The sequence below is a fragment of the Lemur catta genome, chromosome 10 (assembly GCF_020740605.2).
Source record: "Lemur catta isolate mLemCat1 chromosome 10, mLemCat1.pri, whole genome shotgun sequence".
NCBI lineage: Eukaryota > Metazoa > Chordata > Mammalia > Primates > Lemuridae > Lemur > Lemur catta.
Window position 1 is genome coordinate 60378597 of NC_059137.1, and position 23105 is coordinate 60401701.

Consider the following 23105-nt stretch of genomic DNA (forward strand, 5'->3'; position numbering starts at 1 on the left):
AGAACTCATTGCTTAATCTAAGTACATAAAAATTTACTTCTATGTTTCTTCTAAGAGTTTTATAGGTTTAGCTTTTATATTTAGGTCTCTGAATCTATTTAAAATTACTTTTTGTATATAGTATGAGGTAGTGGTCTAACTTCATTAGTTTACATGTGGATAACCAGTTGTCCCAGCAGTACTGGTTAAAAGAACTATTCTTTCCCCATGAATTGTCTTGGCAGCTTTGTCAAAAATCAATTACCATCAATGTGAGGAATTATATTTGCACTGTTAATTCTATTCCATCAATCTATATATCTATCTTTAAACCAGTATCACACTGTCTTGATTACTGTGGGTTTTGTTTTTTTGTTTTTTTTTGAGACAGAGTCTCGCTCTGTTGCCCAGGCTAGAGTGCCGTGGCATCAAGCTCACAGCAACCTCAAACTCCTGGGCTTAAACAATCCTTCTGCCTCAGCCTCCCAAGTAGCTGGGACTACAGGCATGTGCCACCATGCCCGGCTAATTTTTTTCTATATATATATTTTTTTAGCTGTCCATACAATTTCTTTCTATTTTTAGTAGAGACGGGGTCTCGCTCTTGCTCAGGCTGGTCTTGAACTCCTGACCTTGAGCTATCCTCCCACCTTGGCCTCCCAGAGTACTAGGATTACAGGCGTTGAGCCACCGCACCAGGTTGATTACTGTAGTTTTGTAGTAAACTTTAAAATTAGAAAGTAAAATTCTTTCAATTCTGTTTTTTAAGATTGCTTTAGCTATGCTAAGTCCCTTTAATTTTTATATAAATTTTATGATTAATAATTCAATTTCTACAATAAAGACAGCTAGGATTTCAGATGTTTTGGGGAGTATTGTCATCTTTACAATAATAAGTCTTCTAAACATAAGATTCTTTCCATTTATTTTGGTGTTTCTTTAATTACTTTCAATGATATTTTATATTTCTCAGTATACAAGTTTTACACTTCTTTTGTTAAGTTTATTCCTAAGTAGTTTTAGGAATTATTTTCTTAATTTCATTTTTGAATTATTCATTTCCTGGGTATAAAATACAACTCATTTTTGTATATTGATCTTCTTCTATTCTGCAACTAACCTGAGCTCACTTATTAGTTCTAATAGCTTATTAATTCCTTAAGATTTTTTTATATATAAGATCACATCATCTGCAAATAGACATACAGTCGTCCCTTGGTATTCATGAAGGACTGGTTCTAGGGCCTCCCACAGATACCAAAACCTGCAAATATTCAAGTTTCTGATACAAAATGGTGTAGTATTTGCATATAACCTATGCACCTCCTCCTGTATACTTTCAATCATTTCTAGATTACTTATAATACCTAATACAATGTAAATGCTATGTAAACAGCTGTTATACTGTATTGTTTAGGGAATAATAACAAGAAAAAAGTCTATATATGTTCAATACAAATGCAATTTTTTTTCCCAAATATTTTCGATCTGTGGTTGGTTGCATGCACAGATGTGGAACCCACAGATACAATGAGCCAACAATAATTTTACTTCTTTTCCAATCTGAATCCGTTTTATTTCCTTTTCTTGCCTAATTTCCCTGGCTAGAATCCACAGTATTGTATGAAACAGAGGCGGCAGGAGCAGATATCTTTATCTTGTTCCTCCTAATCACAGGGAGAAAGCATTCAGCTTTCACCATTAAGTATGCTGTTAGTTCAGGATTTTTTATAGATGCCCTTTATCACATTGAGGAAGATTCTTGCCATTCCTATTACACTAAGTATTTTTATCATGATAGGATGTTGGGCTTTGTCAAATACTTTTTCCTGTGTCCACTGAGATGATCATGTGGTTTTGGTCCTTTATTCTTTCTACTAATATGGTGTATTACATTGATTGATCTACAAGTCACAGCAAGTTTGTATTTCCTGGGATTAATCCCACTTGGTCATGCTATTTAATCCTTTTTATATATTGGTTGAGCATCCCTAATCCAAAAATCTAAAATCCAAATATTCCAAAATCTGAAATCTTTGACATGATGCTCAAAGGATATGTTCATTGGAGCATTTCAGATTTCAGATTTTTGAATTAGGGATGCTCAACTGGTATGTATTCCATAAATATTCCAAAATCAAAAAAAAATATGAAATCTGAAACACTTGTGGTCCCAAGCATTTAAGATACTGGTCTGTAGTTTTCTTTTCTTCTGGACGTCTTTGCCTGAATTTGGATCAGGGTAATATTGAACTAATAGAATAAGTTGGGAAATATTCTCTTCTTTCCTATTTTTTATGAATAACTGATAATAATTCTTTTATAAACATTTGATGGAATTCACCAGTGAAGCCACTTGGGCCTGGGCTTTTCTATATGGGAAGGTTTTTTTTTTTAATTATTAATTCAATGTCTTTACTCATTACAGATCTATTCAAACTTTCTATTCCTTATTTTGGCAGTTCCTAAATTTGTGTCTTTCTAGGCCTTTGTCCATTTCATCTTGGTTATCTAATATGTTGGCATTCGCTAATGAATCATGAAAGATTGCTCACTTCAGCACATGAAGTATTCACTGTTCTCATAATTAGTGATACTGAATATTTTTTCAAAAGGCCATTAATTATTTGTTCTTCCTTTATGAAAGAACTCTTCATGTACACTTAGTACTTATTTAATGGATACAGTGTTCTTAATTTTCGATTTGTAAGAATATTAACCTTTTATTTGATTTGTTGAAACTATCTTTCAAGTTTGTCTTTTCATTTTCTTCTTTTTTTTTTTCGAGACAGAGTCTCACTCTGTTGCCCAGGCTAGAGTGCCATAGCATCAGCCTAGCTCACAGCAACCTCAAACTCCTGGGCTCAAGTGATCCTCCAGCTTTAGCCTTCCAAGTAGCTGGGACTACAGGCATGTGCCACCATCCCCAGCTAATTTTTTCTATTTTTAATAGAGACGAGGTCTTGCTCTTGTTCAGGCTGATCTTGAACTCCCGACCTCAAGCGATCCTACAGCCTCGGCCTCTCAGAATGTTAGGATTACAGGCATGAGCCACCACACCCGGTCTGTCTTTTAAGAGTTTATTTTAACCTTCAGAAGTTTAAAATTTTTTACAGTCAGCAATAGCAGTCATTCCCACATGATTTCTTCTATTGTTTTCCAGCTTAATAGTATTTTCCCTTGGAATTGATAGGTGTTCAATTTCAATTCAGATTTTTATGGTTTGATTTTTTTTACATCTCTATTTACAAATCAATCTAATCTTTAATCAATCTAAAATTTATTCTGATACACACTGTGAAGAAGCAAAATTTTATTCAAACACCTACCCAGCTGTCCCACCGCCATTTATTGAGCAATCTTTACCTTCCCAATTGACATGAAAGTATTTCATCACATATGTTTCTATAATATATGTATGAAGGACTATTTTCAAGCTATAGTGTCCCTATCATTCTCTTTATTTGTAATGATTGTCAATTTAATTATGAAGCTTTAATAATAGATACCATTTTGTAGCTTGATATAATGTGACATTATTTCCTGAGACAAATATTTTATAATTGCTAAATAAATCATCTTTCTCACGTCTACCTTATTTAATGAATAATTCTAAATTAACATTGTTATGTGTCAAGTTCCCTAAAATGCTTTTGTTGGGATTTTGAATGAATTAGAGCTAATCCTATTCTGTGAGAGAAATCAATCTTTGTAATATTCCATCTGCCCAGTGTAGTATTATGTACTTGTGATAGATAGACAGATAGATACACAGACAGACAGACAGGTAGATAGGCAGGCAGACAGAGAGATAAAGGTTTTTGTCCACGGTTCTGAGCTCATAACTCCCCTAGCACTTGCTATGTTAGAGTGCTTGAAGGCTCAGAAGCAGGCCTCAGGAAATAGAATCTCTCTCTGACCTCTTCTGCCTTCCCTTCACCTACTCAAGGCAGGACTCTAATTTAATTGTGGGTCATTTCAGAATGCGTCCTGCTCCATACCCTGGAGGAAGCAATGTGGTATAGAGAGGCCAAGAAGAATCTGAACATAAGTCTCCATAAAAGACCCAAGAGGACAGGGTTCGAGGAGCTTCCAGGTAAGCTGAACTTATGGAGGTTCCTGGAGGGTAGCATGCCCAGGGAGGGCATGAAAGCTCCATGCCATTCCCCCATACCTCACCCTATGCATCTTTTCATCTGTATCCTTTGTAATATCCTTTATAATAAACCAGTAAACGTGTTTTCCTGAGTTCTGTGAGCTGCTCTAGTACATTAATTGAACCCAAATAGGGGGTCTGTGGAACCCCAACTTGAAGCCAGCCACTCAGAGTTCTGGAAACCCAGACTTGAGATTGCTGTCTAAGCTGGGGGGTCGGGGGTTTGGGGTAGGGACAGTCTTAGGGACTGAGCCCTCAACTTGTAGGATCTGATGCTATCTCCAGGTAGATAGTGTCAGAAGTGAATTGGAGGACACCAGGTTGGGGTCTGCTGCAGAACAGATTGCTTGCTTGGTAGTGGAAAGACTCCCCCCAACATGTGGTCACCGAAGTCGTCTTCTATGTTGATGGTTGTGGCCGTGGTATGAAATCAGAGGAAAAGTACAATTTCAGTTGGTTTTTCCTAACAGTGCTCATTCTTCATACTTTTCAAATAAGTTTCTAATTTTCCTATACTGTCTCATGGTTTTTCTTTTAAGATTATTCCTGGATAGTGAAGCGTTTTTTAGCTATTTTGATCTCAAACTCCTGGCCTCAACCAATCCTCCCACCTCAGCCTTCCAAAGTGCTAGGATTACAGGTATGAGCCACCACACCGGGCCATTGTAGCTATTTTGAATGGGATCTTCTTTATCGATCATATAACTAGCTGCTTTAATATAAGAATGCTATGGATTTCTATATATTTATTATTTATTTGGACACTTCCCAAACTAATTCTGTCTTTTTAATAATTACATCAAAAATGATTTTTTGAACTCAGTACAAACTATACCTTAAAATCAGAAAACTCAAACACATTCAACTTCATATTTTTGTGCAGAATAGGGGAAGGGAAAAGAGCAAAGCAATACTGAAATGAATTGAGAGCCCACCAAGTGATAGACACAATATGAAATATTATATATACGTTATCTCTTTAATGAGGTACACATAAGGTGGCTAAGAGGCAAGCTTATGAAGCAAACTAGGTCCAGATTTGAACCCAGAATGCCATTTCCTAGCTTTGAGACCACAAATGTATCTGAGTAATATCTCAAAGCACTGGATTCTTTATCTTTAAGGTGGAACTAATAACACCCCATGAAGCTGTAATGAAAATTAAATAATATATATAAATGCTTAGAAAATTATAGGTATTTATGAGACACAGATCAAACTTATTTCTTTGTTACATCCTTTTGAACAGAAAGATATTTCTGGACTTCTCTAAGTAATTACTAAGTAATTACTAAGTAATAAGTATTACTATTTACATTGCCATAAATTATTAAATAAATTAACTTATAGTTCGAGGCTGTAAATAAACTCTGCCAAAACTCTTATCTTTCCCTCACTTCAACTTAAAAAAAAAACAGTTACTTATAAAAAAAGAGATGTGAGAGGGCATTTTATTGCACAAAATGTCAAATTTCCTGGGAAATCAGCAATATTCTAAATATTTACGATTTTGTTAGTAAAAGCCATTCTCACCTTTTTTTTTATTTCTTTAATTATAGTCTTAAGTAGTAAAGTGGGATCCCACCAGAAGAGCTTTATTCTCAGAGAATTCTAATTAGACAACTTGTATGAACAATTTCTGTCATGGAGACACAGAGTCTCAAAGACTACTAAGTGCTAAGTAATTGGTTTGGTTCTCTGGTATTAAGTACTTAGCAATTTAAAAATATTTGATAATTTTTCCCACTTTGCCCTACCACTAAGGAAGTTACTTTACTGGAGAAAGTACCTTATTCTGTAGAGTACATTATGCCTGGTTGACTCATCTATATGGAAGACATGGTTGGGTGGATACCAGATCCTTTCTGTTTCACACATTAAAGCAAACATATTATGATACACAGGTGTGATACCTAGAAAAGAAGCAGAGAAAGAACTGATTACAGATAGGTAAAAAAAACTACTTACATAACATCCATAATTTGTCATGGGTCTGAAGAAACAACTCTTAAAGTCAGCACAAAATGCAGTAGTATTTGAAAGGTTTAGATACAATACCATTTACAACTGAATTCTTAATCAAATATTTTTAGACATAACTCATTTTATTGCACTTTATCTTACTGTGCTTGGCAGATACTCTGCTTTTTCCAAATTGAAGGTTCGTGGCAACACCGCATTGAGCAAATCTGTCGGCACCATTTTTCCAATGGCACGTGCTTACCTCATGTCCCTGAGTCACATTTTAGTAATTCACAAAATATTTCAAACTTATTCCTTATTATTATATTTGTTATGGTGATCTGGGATCAGTGATCTTTGATGTTATTATTGTAATTATTCACGTGTGGGTGTGTGTTTTAACTAATACTGAAGGTATCAAATCACTAAAATATTTATGTGACTATCTTTAAAAGAACAATGAAACAGTTTTATTTTAAAATGTCAAGTTTACACAATAACTAAAATTACATCCTATGCACTATTTAAAATTACAAAGAAAAACTTCAAATGTCAACTAAAAATATGAAAGGGTATATGATTATATGATTTTTTTTAAAAGATATTTTAGGAGGTATATTAACAAAATGTTGAAGGCCGCTGAACCAAAAAACCTACAGAACACCTAATTCATACAACTAAATAATACATATCATCTTCAAGCACATATAGAACATTCATATATATGAATACATGAACACATATATACACACAAAATATACACAACCATTATGTGAACTCAAAACAAGTCTCCACAGAAATGCCAGAGAATAATTATATACCATGTTCTCTAACCAGACATGAATTAAATCAGAAACGAATATGAAAAAAATTTTTTAAAATCCTATGTATCTGAAAATATAAGTCTCACAGAAAATAAAAGTATTTTGATTCCAGTGATGTTTTCACTCTTTTTTACTATACAGAAATGATAATAAAGATTTAAATTCTGAATTTAAAGTATTAACATGAATGTCTACAGATGTGTAATAGTTTCAGTAAATTATATATAAAAACATTATTCAGTAGCAACTGTTTTTTAATTTCAGCGTATTACAGGGGTACAAATGTTTAGGTTACACATATTGCCTTGCCCTGCCCAAGTCAGAGCTTGAAGCATGTCCATACCCCAGACAGTACGTACCACATCCATTAGGTACAAATGTTCTTGTATTCATTCTTTTATTTACAAATGCTTCCAGATATCTCAGGGGTCAAACAAAAAATTATAATGGAAATTAAAAAGCATTTATAATAAATGATTATCAATATGTATTAAAAATTGTGGAATACAACTAAAATGAGACTCTAGAGGGAAAACTGTAACTTTATCTGCTTGTATTAGAAAATCACAGAGAATGATCTAAGTGTCTAACATGATATATTAGAAAACAACAGAGTAATCCCAAAGAAAGTTGAAAAAAGGAAATGATAAAGATTCAATAAAGGGAATCGACAAAATAAAATATGATTCTTTGCAATGTCTAACATACAAGGCTTTGTCACGTCTGATAGAAAAAAAGAGGCACGGATAAACACGAAGAACTTTTTAAAAACCATAATGATAGGTTATGAAGACAAAAAGTACCAGAACAATATTATGCCAATAAATTTGAAAATGGAGACAGATGGATAATTTTTGGAAAAATATAACTTTAAAAAGATTAAAGAACAAAAAACTTCAATAAAACTGTCACCATTAAAGAAACAGACTCTATCCACTTAAAAAAATGGTGAAGAAAGAAAGAAGCAATAAGAAAGAAGAAAAGAAAAACCACCATCAGGCCCAGATGAGTTCAACCAAACATAAAGGACAATTCTGTCATAAGGATATTATTATAGAGCACAGGAAAAGAGGGAACAGAGAAATGACATATTTTGTGAGTTTAGTTTGACCATGATATCAAAACCAAAGATATCATAAAAGGGTAATCTGGTTTACCAATACAGATACAAAAATCCTAAACTAAATATTAGCAAACTAAATCAAGCGATTTCTTTTAAAAAATTACAACAAAGTTGATTTATCTTAAAATTGCAGAGATGGATACATTAGAAAAATCTATTAATGTAATTTACCACAATAATACATTAGAGAAGCATCTGAAGTAAAATGACAAAAAGATACATTTGAAAACCTGAGTGGTGAATACACTGGTAAGTACTTTATTTATTTTTTTAATTTCAGAATGTTACTGGGGTACAAACGTTTAGGTTACATATATTGCCTTTGCACCGCCCAAGTCAGAGCTACATGCATGCCCATCTCCCAGACAGTGTGCACCCCACCCAACAGGTGTGAAGACCCCCATTCCCCTACCCCCCTCACCTGCCCAATACTCGATGAATGTTACTACCTTATGTGCACATAAGTGTTGATCAATTAGTACTAATTTGATGGTGAATACACATGGTGCTTGTTTTTCCATTCTTGTGATATTTCACTTAGTAGAATGGGCTCTAGCTCCATCCAGGATAATACAAGAGGTGCTAGTTCACCATTGTTTTTTTGTGTCTGAGTAGTACTCCATGGTATACATATACCACATTTTATTAATCCACTCATGTATTGATGGGCCACTTAGGTTGTTTCCACATCTTTGCAATTGTGAACTGTGCTGTTATAAACATTCTAGTGCATATGTCTTTTTTATAGAATGTCTTGTTTTCCTTTGGGTAGATGCCCAGTAATGGGATTGCTAGATCAAATGGTAGTTCTGCTTTTAGCTTTTTGAGGTACCTCCATACTACTTTCCATAGAGGTTGTACTAGTCTGCAGTCCCACCAGCAATGTATGAGTGTTCCTATCTCTCTGCATCCACACCATTTGTTGTTTTGGGACTTTCTGATAAAAAAGCTTTTGATAAAAGCTATTCTCACTGGAGTTAAATGATATCTCATTATGGTTTTGATTTGCATTTCCCTGATGATTAGAGATGTTGAGAATTTTTTTATTGTTGGCCATTTGTCTACCTTCTTTTGAAAAGCTTCTATTCCTGTCCTTTGCTCACTTTTTAATGGGGTTGATTTTTTTCTTGCTGATTTTCCTGAGTTCTATGTAGATTATAGTTATCAGCCCTTTAGTGGACGTATAGCATGCAAATATTTTTTCCTATTTTGTAGGCTGTCTGTTCGCTCTAATGATAGTTTCCTTGGCTGTACAGAAGCTTTTTAATTTTATCACTTCCCATTTATTTATTTTTGTTGATGTGTGATTGTTTTGGGAGTCTTGTTCATAAATTCTTTCCCTAGGCTAATGTCTGTAAGAGTTTTTCCAACATTTTCCTCTAGAATTCTTATGGTTTCATGCCTTAGGTTTAAGTCTGTTATCCATTGTAAGTTGATTTTTGTGAGTGGTGAAAGGTGCAGATCCTATTTCAATCTTCTACATGTGGCTATCCAATTTTCCCAGCACCATTGATTGAATAGGGATCCTTTTCCCCAGTGTATATTTTTGTCTGCTTTGTCAAAGATCTGATGGTTATATGAGGATGGTTTCACATCTGGGTTCTCAGTTCTGTTCTATTGGTCTATGTCTCTGTCCTTGTGCCAGTACCATGCTATCTCGTTTACTATAGCCTTGTAGTATAGCTTGAAGTCTGGTAAATTGATGCCTCCCCATCCAAATGAGGGCAGAAGAGGTCAAACTATTGCTCTTTGCTGACGATACAATTTTATATCTAGAAAACCCCAAAGATTCTGCCAAGAGACTACTAGAATTGATAAATTAATTCAGCAAAGTCTCAGGTTAAAAAGTCAATGTACCCAAATCAGTAGCATTCATATACACCAACAGTCAAACTGAGAACCAAATCAAAGACTCAATACCTTTCACAATAGCAACAAAGACAATAAAATGCATAGGAATACATTTAACTAAGGAGGTGAAAGACCTCTACAGGGAGAACTATGAAACACTGAGGAAGGAAATAGCAGAGGACATAAACAGACGGAAAACCATATCATGCTCATGGATAAGCAGAATCAACATAGTTAAAAATGTCTATACTACCCAAAGTGATCTACAGATTCAATGCAATCCCTACTAAAATACCAACATCATTTTTCGCAGATCTAGAAAAAATAATTCTACCCTTTGTATGGAACCAGAGAATACCCCATATAGACAAAGCAACTTCCTGATTTCAAAACTTACTACCAAGCTACAATGATACAGTGTGGTAATGGCATTAGGACTACTAATATTTAGATATACTACATTTCCTTCTAGTTTTTAAAACAAAACAAAGCAAAGCAGGAATTGTTTGGTTTAATGTACTATTTCCATAGAGTACTTAAAAGTTTTTAATTTTTAAAAATATAACATTAAAAGCATATTTCTGTTTTATGTGGTCTTCAGATCTATGATTTTTAACAGCTGTATCATCAGTAGCTCTTAGTAGCTGGAGGGGTCTGAAACATGAAAAAGGGAAGCAACTTGCTCTTCCTAAAACAAATTACAAGAAAAGTACAGAGCAGCCTACTGAACTCACCCTTAACTTTTTGCAGACAAGAAAGAAAAAAAGAAAAAAGACTCAACAAAGACAAAAGGAGGCTTACTACCTAAAGAAGTCTCTGTAAACTAGTTTTACACTTCCAATTTTTCATTTCTTTTCTTTTCACATTGTTTCAACTTTTCCAGCCTCCCATTCACTATTTAATGGAACCACAACTCTAACGTTACTGAAAAGAAAGAACAACTAGAATGGCAAATTTTGCTCCACAGCTTATCCCTTTTCACTTGCCCTCTCAAATTAAAAATGCTACAAATAACAGGTGAAAAGATGATGGCTAAACTTCATATGTTCTATGCCTCATCGCTCGCTTCCTGCATTTGTTATGGAACAAATTATCAAGCTATTGAACAGGCTAGTAGAGTATTCAATCAGGTCTTAATAAGTGCTGAGTTAAAAACTGTCATTAAAATGAAATATAAAATTTGAAAGTTGAAAAAAAAATTTTGAACTACAGTTGGCCCTCTGGATCCGTGGATGTGGAACCCACAGATACGGAGAGCTAATTGTTACTATGCCATTTTATGTAAGGAATTTGCACATCCTAGGATTTTGGTTTCCACTGGAGGTACTATTAACATTAGGTTGGGGCAAAAGCAATTGTGGTTTTAGCAACGTTTAAATTTGCCCTTTGATATTGGAATACATTCTTAAATAAATGTGGTTACGTTATACATATTTTAATGTATACTTCTTGCTTTATGTTTTTTTTTTTGCTAATGACTTTATTACTTGCTGTTTATTTTATCTTTATTTTAGACTATGGAAATGATGTTAGATAAAAAGCAAATTTAAGCGATTTTCTTAGAGTTCAAAATAGGTCATAAAGCAGCAGAGACAACTTGCAACATCAACAACGCATTTGGCCCAGGAACTGCTAATGAACGTACAGTGCAGTGGTGGTTCAAGAAGTTTTGCAAAGGAGACAAGAGCCTTGAAGATGAGGAGCACGGTGGCCGGCCATCGGAAGTTGACAACAACTAACTGAGAACAATCATCAAAGCTGATTTTCTTACAACTACATGAGAAGTTGCCAAAGAACTCAACCTTGACCATTCTACAGTCGTTAGGCATTTGAAGCAAATGGGAAAGGTAAAAAAGCTCCCTAAGTGGGTGCCTCATGAGCTGAGGGAAATAAAAAAAAAATCATTGTTTTGAAGTGTCGTCTTCTCTTCTTATACGCAACGACAATGAACCATTTCTCAATCAGATTGTGACATGCACAAAAAGTGGATTTTACACAATGACCAGCTTAGTGGTTGGAGCGAGAAGGCACTCCAAAGCATTTCCCAAAGCTAAACTTGCACCAAAAAAAAGGTCATGGTCACCGTTCGGTGGTCTGCTGCCATTCTGATCCACTACAGTTTTCTGAATCCTGGCAAAACCATTACATCTGAGAAGTATGCTCAGCAAACAGATGAGACACACCAAAAACTGCAATGCCGGCAGCCAGCACTGGTCACCAGAAAGGGCTTAATTCTCCATGGCAGTGCCCGACCACGTGTCACACAACCAAAAATTCAAAAGTTGAATGAATTGGGCTACGAAGTATTGCCTCATCCACCATATTCACGCCAACCCACCTCTCGCCAACTGCCACCTCTCGCCTACTGACTACCACTTCCTCAAGCATCTTGACAACTTTTTGCAGGGAAAACGCTTCCACAACCAGCAGGATGCAGAAAATGCTTTCCAAGAGTTCACTGAATCCCAAAGCAAGGATTTTTACGCTACAGGAATAAACAAACTTATTTCTCAGTGGCAAAAATGTGTTGATTGTAATGGTTCCTATTTTGATTAATAAAGATGTGTTTGACTCTAGTTTAATGATTTAAAATTCATGGTCAGAAACCACAATTACTTTTGCACCAAGCTAACTAGAACCAATTCCCCATGGATACCGAGGTATGACTGCAGTTTGAGTCAAGAATATAGTTACTTTGAAATTCGAATCATAATAGTTCTAGAGATGTCTTTTAGGATTTGTACCTTCTTGAAAACTATATTCTATTAGGGAATTTTCAAATGCAATTTAACTTTATTTACAATGGAAAGAAATTATGGGTGTGTGCAGTACTTTTATATAGGCAGAATTTCTATAGGGACTCTGAAAGAAACAAATCTAAGATAGTCAACAGTATTGTAGATATTCTAAGAAACCTGCGCCTAGGCTCACTGAATTAAAAATTACTTTTAAATAACAAAGTACATATTTCATAAGAATCTACAAGAGACATTTGTAGAGACTATATAATGATTTAGTGATATAAACTTAATAAAAACAAACTAAAACTTACAAAAGAATTTAACCTAAATTATTTATCAACTAATCTTAAGAAAATTGCTGTTATAGGTTTCCTACTTACAAATTAGTCATTTCAATTTAGTATAAACTCACTCATGGGAACCATTTGCTATTAATTTAAGAATTATTCTTAAAATAATAGAAGCATATTTATTTAAATAAATGCATACTGCTTACTAATTTAAACTGGTCATATTCCAATTAGTATTAATGAGCTTTACCACATTTTCATATCCTATCTCAATACTTTATTTATGAAAATCATCTCCAACTTACATTTAATGGCTATTCTGACCTATACTATCAGCTAACCTCATCTACGATGTTCAATAAGACAGGATAAATTGATGACACAGCACCTTCTTATCAATACTATGATAAACATTTGAATTACTGCTACAAATAAATTCATACTACTATTCTCAAAACAAAACAAAAATTAATCTATTAAAAGAACCTTTAAAAATTAGCTATCATGATAATAGGTCCTACAGTAACCTCGTGGTTCCAGTAAAATGTGTCAGCTCCTCAGAAAGAGTTCTATGGCCCACAGTTTTGAGTAGGATACAGAGAGATAATATAATCAAGTCTCAAGAATAAGAAATAATTTCAAGATACACCAAAGAAACAAGAAAAACGTATACATGAGGAAAGGTTGATAGAGGTCTTCAGAAGCTAACTAGAAGAAAATAATGATTTGTCAACCATAGCTATAAAATATTTAAACAAGAACTTAAATCAAATACATATTTCAACACATTGATACTTTGCTTCTATGCTGCTTTGAGATTACCTTATATCATGAGCTATCCCATGACAGGATTCTTTAGTCACATTATATGGTCTTATAAAGAGTACTCAGCAAACATTCATAGGCTTCAATTTGTTTTGATACCTCACCCAAAGAAGAGTCACCTTAAATTCTACTCTAGTGATGCTTTCTTTGTGTATGTGTATGTGCTCAGACAGCATCTTGCTCTGTCACCCAGGCTAGAGTACAGTGGCATCATCATAGTTTACTGCAACCTCAAACTCCTGGGCTCAAGTGAGCTTCCTGCCTGAGCCTTCCGAGTAGGTGGGACTACAGGAGCACACTACTGTGCCTGGCTAATTTTTCTGCTTTTTATAGAGATTGGGTCTCATGCTTGCTCAGACTAGACTTGAACTCCTGGCCTCAAATGATCCTGATGCCTCAGCCTCCCAAAGTACTAGGATTATAGGCATAAGGCACTGCACCTAGCTTATGTTTTCATTTTTAATGCATGTGAAAACATACCTACCAGCCATACAAGCATAAAAAAAATCCAAAAAATAATAATTATACATTTATATATTATAGTAGCATAATTAAAGCAGTGATCCATGAATAAGAAGAAAAATGCTGTTTTTCATACTTACCACAAGCTTTAGAAGCAGCAATACAAATTTCTTCTGCAACATACTCCCCAGCTGGAAACTTCAGGTAATCTCCCTCAGCTTTCCCAAGGGAATGGTAAAGATAAACCTGAAGGACTGGATCTATTTGCTTCACAGAATTGGCATTTCCAGAAATATCACCATTTTGATGTACAGAAGACGTGGATGTTCCTTCCATTTCTGTCATTGTAAGGCAAGCCATTCCCATGCAGAGTCTTTTTCAGAACATTTGCCTGTAAGAGGACATAATAAAGTTACAAATGAAAATAATATTGATAAGGTATCCTTCATATACAAAGAATTTTTCTTGAAAGCAATGACTGTCAAATCCATTAACTAAATAAATATTGTATACTATTACATACAAAGCACAGGGCAAGAAAACACAATTATAAACTCCCTGTGGAGAAGGATCATAAAACTCCAGTTAACAAGCTCACTGAGGAAGTACGATATAAATATGTAACACTAACAAAACAAACATTAAACTCAGTTACAGACAACAGAAGAGATCTCAAAGAGTGAGCTTCAAGATGGCTGACTAGAGGCATCTGATGCATGCCTCCTCCACAAAGAACCACCAAAACAGCAAGTAGACAGCCATACTTCAAATAGATCATCTACAAGAGAATGCAAGAATTCAACAAAGAAGTGACAAGAAACACTGAAAGCAAAAAAGGAGAGGGAAGCAAGGTAGCCTGCTCAGCTGGGATCAGCTGAGAGTGTAGAGGCTCCCCAGTGTGGAGGAAAGAGAAAGAGATCCCCAGCGGCCCACATTCCCACCACAGACTCCTGCGTTCCTAGCCACAGGAGAGACCCTTGACCCTTGTGGGACCTGAGACTAGCACAGTGAACTACCTGGGGAACACATGATGGTATTGCTAATGAGAGAGAGCTCACGTTGTGTCCCACACATCCTCCAAGTCCTAAGCATCTAGCTATAGCACGGCATCATTTTGAGAGTCCAGCCCTCCCAAGACTATGTCCTGTTCTGGGGCCCAACAGACCTTACATCTCCACATCTGTGAAGCCCCACTGATACCACCACCCAAAACCACCACTGCTGCTGACTGCTGTCACCAGGGAAAAAGCACAAGCCATTGGCAGTGACCCTGCTATCCCCAGCAGAGGGGTTACCATGCACATGCAAACATCCTGAGCACAGGTTCCCTCTGTCTGCAGCCACTGCTGCTGCTGGCTGCAGCCCCTCAGGCCAAAGTGTGAGCTGCTGACAATGACCCCACTAACCCCAGTAGCAGGGCTACACACATTCACAAGCGCCCTGAGGATAGGCTCCCCCATCCACAGCCACCACCTGGAGCCAAAGCACACACTCCCCAGAGGCCTGCCTATGGCTGTTCCCACTGAAAGCAACCCTACCCTCCCCAGCAGCAGGGCCACAATGCAGCCACTGCCACCAACACTCAAGCATTCCTCCAGCAGCCTGAGTTTCATCCTGCCCCCGCGCACCACAACCACTGTCCACATGTACCACTGAGGGGCCTGAAAGCAAAGAATTCATTAAATGAAACAAAAAATACATTTGAAAACCTCAACAATAGACTAGATGAAGCAGAACAAAGAACTTCACAACTTGAAGACAGGTCTTTTTTTTCCCCTTCTTTTAGGAATTTATTCATTAGAAATAATTATACACATACAACAGGAGCATGGAAACATTGGGAATAACTTAAACATTCGTAAATTAGAAGTTAGTTAGATCATGCTACATTCATACAATGGAATACACTACAGTCATGAAAATGATCCAAATGTGCTGTCATGGAAAGCTGTCTAAAATATATTTTGAATAAAAATATCAGATTACAGAATAGTATGAATGCATTTATTAAATGTGAGTACAGATTTACACATGCATGAAACATGTCTAGAGTACTATAAACCAGATAGCCTCAACAATAGACTGGATCAAGCAGAAGAAGGAAACTTCAAAACTTGAAGACAGGTCTTTTTAAACAACCACATCAGATAAAAATAAAGAAAAAAGAATAATAAAAAATGAACAAAGCCTATATGACATATGGAATACCATAAAGCAACCAAATATTCATATTTTCAGCATCTCAAATGGCAAAGAAAAAAACCAAAGCGATAGAAAACCTATTTAACAAAATAATAGCTGCATGCTTCCCATGTCAAGCAAGAGATTTACACATCCAGAGACAGGAAGCTCAGATCCCCAGATAGATACAACTCAAAAGGGTATTCTCCATGGCATATTGTAGTCAAACTATCAAAAGTCAAAGACAAAAAGGGAATTCCAAAAACAGTAAAAGTGTCTAGTCACTTATAAGGGAATCCTTATCAGACTAACAGCAAATTTCTCAATAGAAACCTTAAAGGCCAAGAGACAATGAGATGATATATTCAAAGTGCTGAAAGAAAAAATAAAACTGTCAGCCAAGGATACTATATCCAGCAAAGTAATGCTTTGCAAATGAAAGACAAACAATCTTTCCCAGATAAGCAAAAGTTGAGGGAACTTATCATCACTAGACAAGCCCTGGCAAGAAATGCTTAAGGGAGTCCTACACCTGGAAGTGAAAGGATAATATCAGCCACCATGAAAACTCACAAAAGTATAAAATCCACTGGTAGAGCAAAAATATAACCAACGAAGAGAAAGGACTCAAATGTTACCACTACAGAAAACCACCAAACCACAATGTTAAAGAATAAGAGAGAAAGAAAGGAACAAAGGATATACAAAACACCAAGAAATCAATTAATGAAATGACAGCCATAAGTTCTCACACATCACTAATAACCTTGAATGTAAATGGATTCAACTTTCTACTTAAAAGATATAGACTGGCTGATGACTGAATGGACAAAAAAACATGACCCATCTATATGTTGCCTATAAGAAACTCATCTCACCTATAAAAAACATTTATAGACTAAAAGTAAAGGGATGGAAAAAGATATTCCATGCAAATGGAAACCAAAAGCAAGCAAGAGTAGCTATACTTGTATCAGATAAAATAGACTTTAAGTCAGAAACATTAAAAAGAGACAAAGGAGGTTATTATATAATGAAAAAATGATCAACTGAGCAAGAAGTTATAACAATTCTAAATATTTATGCACCCAATACCGGAACACCCAGATATATAAAGCAAGTATTATTAGATCTAAAGGAAGAGACAAGATCCAATACAATAATACTTGGGGAATTCAACACCCCACTATCAGTATTAGACAGATGATCCAAACAGAAAATTAACAAAGAAACACTGGATTTAAACTGTACTTTAGACCAAATGGACCTAATAGACATTTACAGAACATTTCATCTGAGAGCTGCATAATACACATTCTTCTAATCAACACATAGAATGTTTTCTAAGCCAGACCATATGTTAGGACACAAACAAGTCTCAAAAATTTTTTAAAAACTGAAAATCATATCAAGTATAATATTTTCTGAGACAACAATGGAAGAAAACTAAAAAGCCATAACAGGAACTTTGGAAACAGTACAAATACACAGAAATTAGACAAGATGTTCCTGAATGACCACTGGGTTAAGGAAGAAATTAAGGAGGAAATAAAAAAAAAATTCTTGAAACAAATGAAAATAAAAACAACATACCAAAACCTTTGGTATATCAAAGGGTTTAGAGGAAAGTTTATACCAATAAATGCCCACATCAAAATAGTAGAAAGATTTCAAATAAACAATCTAATGATACATCTCAAGGAACTAAAAATGTGAGAACAAACCAAACACAAAATTTATAGAAGGAAAGAAATAATAAATATCAGAGCACAAGTAAACAAAACAGAGACTAAAAAAAATACAAAGGATCTAGAAAATAAAAAGTTGGTTTTTCAAAAGACAGCTAGCTAGCCTACCCAAGAAAAGAAAAGAAAGAGAAAAACCAAATAAACAAAATCAGAAATGAAAAAGGAGTCATAACAAGTAATACCACAGAAATAAAAAAGATCATCAGAGACTATTACAGAAAACTACACATTAACAAACTGGAAAACTTAGAGGAAACAGATAAATTACTAGACACATACAACCTACCTAGACTGAACCAGAAAGAAATAGAATATCTGAACAGACTAATAATGAGTACTGGAATTTAATCAGTAATAAAAAGCCTCCTGACAAAGAAAAGCCCAGGACAAGATTCAAAGCTGAATTCTACCAAACATACAAAAAAGAACTAATACCAATCCCCCTGAAATTATTCCAAAAAATCAAAGAGAAGTGAATTCTCCCTAACTCATTCTATAAGGCATTACCTTGGTATCACAGGCAAGCATACAACAAATGAGAAAACTACATGCCAATATCCCTGATGAACACAGACATAAAAATCCTCAACAGAATGCTACCTAGCCAAATCCAATAGCACATCAAAAGGATAATACACCATGATAAAGCGGGATTTATACAAGGGATATAAGAATGGTTCAACATATGCAAACAATAAATTTGACACATTACATCAACAGAATCAAGGACAAAAAGCATATGATCATTTCAATAGACACAAAAAAGGCAATTGATAAAATTTAATAGTCGTTCATGATAAAAAGTCTCAACAAACTAGGCATATGTCAACAGAATAAAGACCATACATGACAAACCCACAGCTAACATCATAGAGAAGGGGAAAAGCCAAAAATCTTTCCATTAAGAAGTGGAACAAGACAAGGATACCCACTTTCACCACTCCTATTTAAAGTAGTACTAGAAGTCCTAACCAGAGCAGTCAAGGCAAGATAAAGAAATAAAAGGCATCCAAATTGGAAAAGAGGAAGTCAAATTGTCCCTCTTTGCTGATGACACACAGTTATATTTAGAGAAACCTAAAGACTCCATCAAAAAACACTTAGAACTAACAAATAAAATCAACATACAAAATCAACATACAAAATCAGTAGTGATTCTACACAGCAATAATGAACTAGCTGAGAAAGAAATCAAAAAGGCAAGCCAATTTATAGTAGCTACATGAAAAATAAAGTACCTAGAATTAAATTTAACCAAGGAGGTGAAAGAACACTACAAGGAAAACTGTAAAACACCGATGAACGAAACTGAAGAGGACAAAATAAAATGGAAAGACATTCCCTGGTCATGTTAGAAGAATTAACATGATTGAAAAGACCATACTACTGAAAGAAATCTACAGATTCAATGCAATCCCTATTAAAATACCAATGTCATTTTTCGCAGAAATAGAAAAAACAATCCTAAAATTCATATCAAAACAAAAAAGAGGACAAATAGTTAAAGCAATTCTGAGCAAAAAGAACAAAGCTGGAGACATCACATTACCTGACTTGAAAATCTATTACAAGATTGTAGTAACCAAAACAGTATGGTGTTGGTATAAAACACAGACCCACAGACCAATGGAACAGAACAGAGAACCCAGAAATAAATCCACATATTTACAGTTAACTAATTTTCAACATAGGCACCAAGAACGTACACTGGGGAAAAGATAGCTCTTCAATAAATGGTACTGGGAAAACTGGATATCCATATGCAGAAGAATGAAAGTGGGCCTCTATCTCTCACCAAATAAAAAAAAAATCAACTCAAGATGGATTAAAGACTATGACCAAAATTATAAACTACTGGAAGAAGACACAGAGAAAACACTTCAGGACATGCGTCTAGGCAAAGATTTCATGGCTAAGACCTCAAAAGCACAGGCAACAACAACAAAAACTTACAAAAATGGGACTATATTAAACTAAAAACTTTCTGCACAGCCAAGGAAACAACCGACAGAGTAAAGAGACAACCTGTTGAATGGGAGAAACTATTTGCAAATTCTTCATACAACAAGGGACTATCCAGAATATACAAGGAACTCTAACAACTCAACACTAAAAAAAAAAAAAAAAAAAAAAACCTTCCTAAAAAAAGTCCTAAACTACATGGTTTCACACCTGAATTTTACCAGACCTACAAAGAACTGGTGCTTATCCTGCAGAAATTATTCCACAACATCGAGAAGCAAGGAATTCTCCCCAACAAATTTTATGAATCCAACATCACCCTGATACCAAAACCAGGAGAGAACTCAACAAAAAAAGAAAACTACAGACCAATATCCCTTATGAATATAGATGTAAAAATTTGCAATAATACACTAGCAAACCAAATTCAAGTGCTTATCAAAAAAATAATCCATCATGACCAAGTGGGCTTCATCCCAGAGATGCATGGATGGTTCAATATATGCAAATCTATAAATGGAATTCACCACATAAATAGAAACAAAAACAAAGACAATATAATCCTCTCAACAGACGTAGAAAAAGCAATTGACAAAATTCAGTACCCTTTTATAATAACAACACTTAACAAAATAGGCCTAGACGGGACTTACCTCAAAATGATAAAAGCCATATATGACAAATCCACAGCCAACATCATACTGCATGGGGAAAAATTGAAAGCATTCTCGCTTTGAACTGGAACCAGACAAAGTTGCCCTCTATCACCACTTCTATTCAACACAGTGCTAGAAGTCCTAGCCAGAGCAATCAGACAAGAGAAGGAAATCAAGGGCATCCAAATGGGGGCAGAAGAGGCCAAACTATTGCTCTTTGCTGATGATATGATCTTATATCTAGAAAACCCCAAAGATTCTGCCATGAGACTACTGGAATTGATAAGCAAATTCAACAGAGTCTCAAGTTACAAAATCAATATACACATATCAGTAGCATTGATATATGCCAACAACAGTCAAACTGAGAACCAAATTAAAAACTCCACACCCTTCACAATAGCAACAAAGACAATAAAATACCTAGAAATATATTTAACTGAAGAGGTGAAAGACCTCTACAGGGAGAACTATGAAATGCTGGGAAGGAAGGAGCAGAGGACATAAACAGATGGAAAACCATACCGTGCTCATGGATTGGTAGAATCAACACTGTTAAAGTGTTAAAGTGTCTATACTACCCAAAACGATCTACAGTTTCAATGCAATCCCTATTAAAATACCAACATTATTTTTCGCAGATCTAGAAAAACTAATTCTATGTTTGTATGGAACCAGAGAAGACCTCGTATAGCCAAAGCAACCTTAAGCAAAAAGAAAAAATTGGGAGGCATCAACTTACCAAGGCTATAGTAACCAAAATAGCATGGCACTGGCAAAAGAACAGAGACACAGACCAATGGAACAGAACTGAGAACCCAAATATAAAACCATCCTCATAGAGCCAGCTGATCTTTGGCAAAGCAGACAAAAACATACACTGGGGAAAAGAATCCTTATTCAAAAAATGGTGCCGGGAAAATCGGATAGCCACATGTAGAAGACTGAAACAGGATCCACATCTCTCACAAAAATCAACCTACGACGGGTAACATACTTAAACTTAAGGCATGAAACCATAAGAATTCTAGAAGAAAATGTTGGAAAAACTTTTATAGACATTGGCCTAGAGAAAGAATTTATAAAGAAGACCCCAAACGCAATCACAGCAACAACAAAAATAAATAAATGGGACCTAATCAAATTAAAAAGCTTCTGTACAGCCAAGGAAACTACCATGAGAGCAAATAGACAACCTACAGAATGGGAGAAAATATTCACATGCTACACATTCAAGAAAGGGCTAATAACTAGAATCTATATAGAACTAGGGAAAATTGGCAACAAAAAAAATCAAACAACCCCATTAAAAAGTGGGCAAAAGACATGAACAGAAACTTTTCAAAAGAAGATAGACTAACAGCCAAAAAACATATGAAAAATGTTCAATATCTCTAATCATCAGGGAAATGCAAATGAGGCATCACTTAACTCCAGTGAGAATGGCTTTTATCAAAAAGTCCCAAAACAACAAATGTTGGTGTGGATGCGGAGAGATAAGAACACTGATACATTGCTAGTGGGACTGCAAACTAGTACAACCTCTTTGGAAAGTAATATGAAGATACCTCAAATAGCTAAAAGTAGGACTACCATTTGATCCAGCAATCTCGTTACTGAGTATCTACCCAAAGGATAAAAAGATATTCTATTAAAAAGACAACTGCACTAGAATGTTTATAGCAGCACAATTCACAATTGCAAAGATGTGGAAACAACCTAAGTGCCCATCAATACATGAGTATACTAATAAAATATGCTATATGTATACGATGGAGTACTACTCAGACACAAAAAAACAATGATGAACTAGCACCTCTTGTATTATCCTGGATGGAGCTGCAGCCCATTCTACTAAGTATCACAAGAATGGAAAAACAAGCACCACATGTATTCTCCATCAAATTGGTACTAATTGGTCAATACTCATGTGCACATACGGTAGTAACATTCATTGGGTGTTGGGCAGGTGGGAAGCAGGGAGAAGAGGATGGGTTATAGTCACACCTAAGAGGTGCGGTGCACACTGTCTTGGGGATAAGCTTGCTTATAGCTCTGACTCAGGCAGGGCAAAGGCAATATAGGTAACCTAAACGTTTGTACCCCCGTAATATTCTGAAATTTTAAAAAAGTAAGACAAAAAAAACTTTAAAAGTGTACAGAGGACATGAATAGGCATTTCTCAAAAGAAGACATACAAATGGCCAAAGAATATATTTTTAAAATGCTCATCATCACTAATCATCAGAGAAACACAAATCAAAACCACAATGAGATATCATCTTGTCCCAATTAGAATGGCTCACATGAGTTACATCTACTCTATCTTACAGGATTTTTCCCCA

The 23105-nt window shown here is 35.2% G+C and overlaps 1 protein-coding gene across 2 annotated transcripts in view; it reads right to left on the reverse strand.

The window, feature by feature from the left end:
- JAK2 (Janus kinase 2) overlaps positions 1-23105 on the reverse strand; it is a 102783-nt gene that overhangs the window by 58948 nt on the left and 20730 nt on the right. For both annotated transcript variants that reach the window (XM_045563889.1, XM_045563890.1), the window contains exons 3-4: positions 14354-14604; positions 5925-6048 (exon numbers count right to left, since the gene is read on the reverse strand). In XM_045563889.1, the coding sequence (XP_045419845.1) occupies positions 5925-6048; positions 14354-14579 (350 nt within the window). In that variant the 5' untranslated portion in view covers positions 14580-14604. The remainder of the gene's footprint in view (positions 1-5924; positions 6049-14353; positions 14605-23105) is intronic.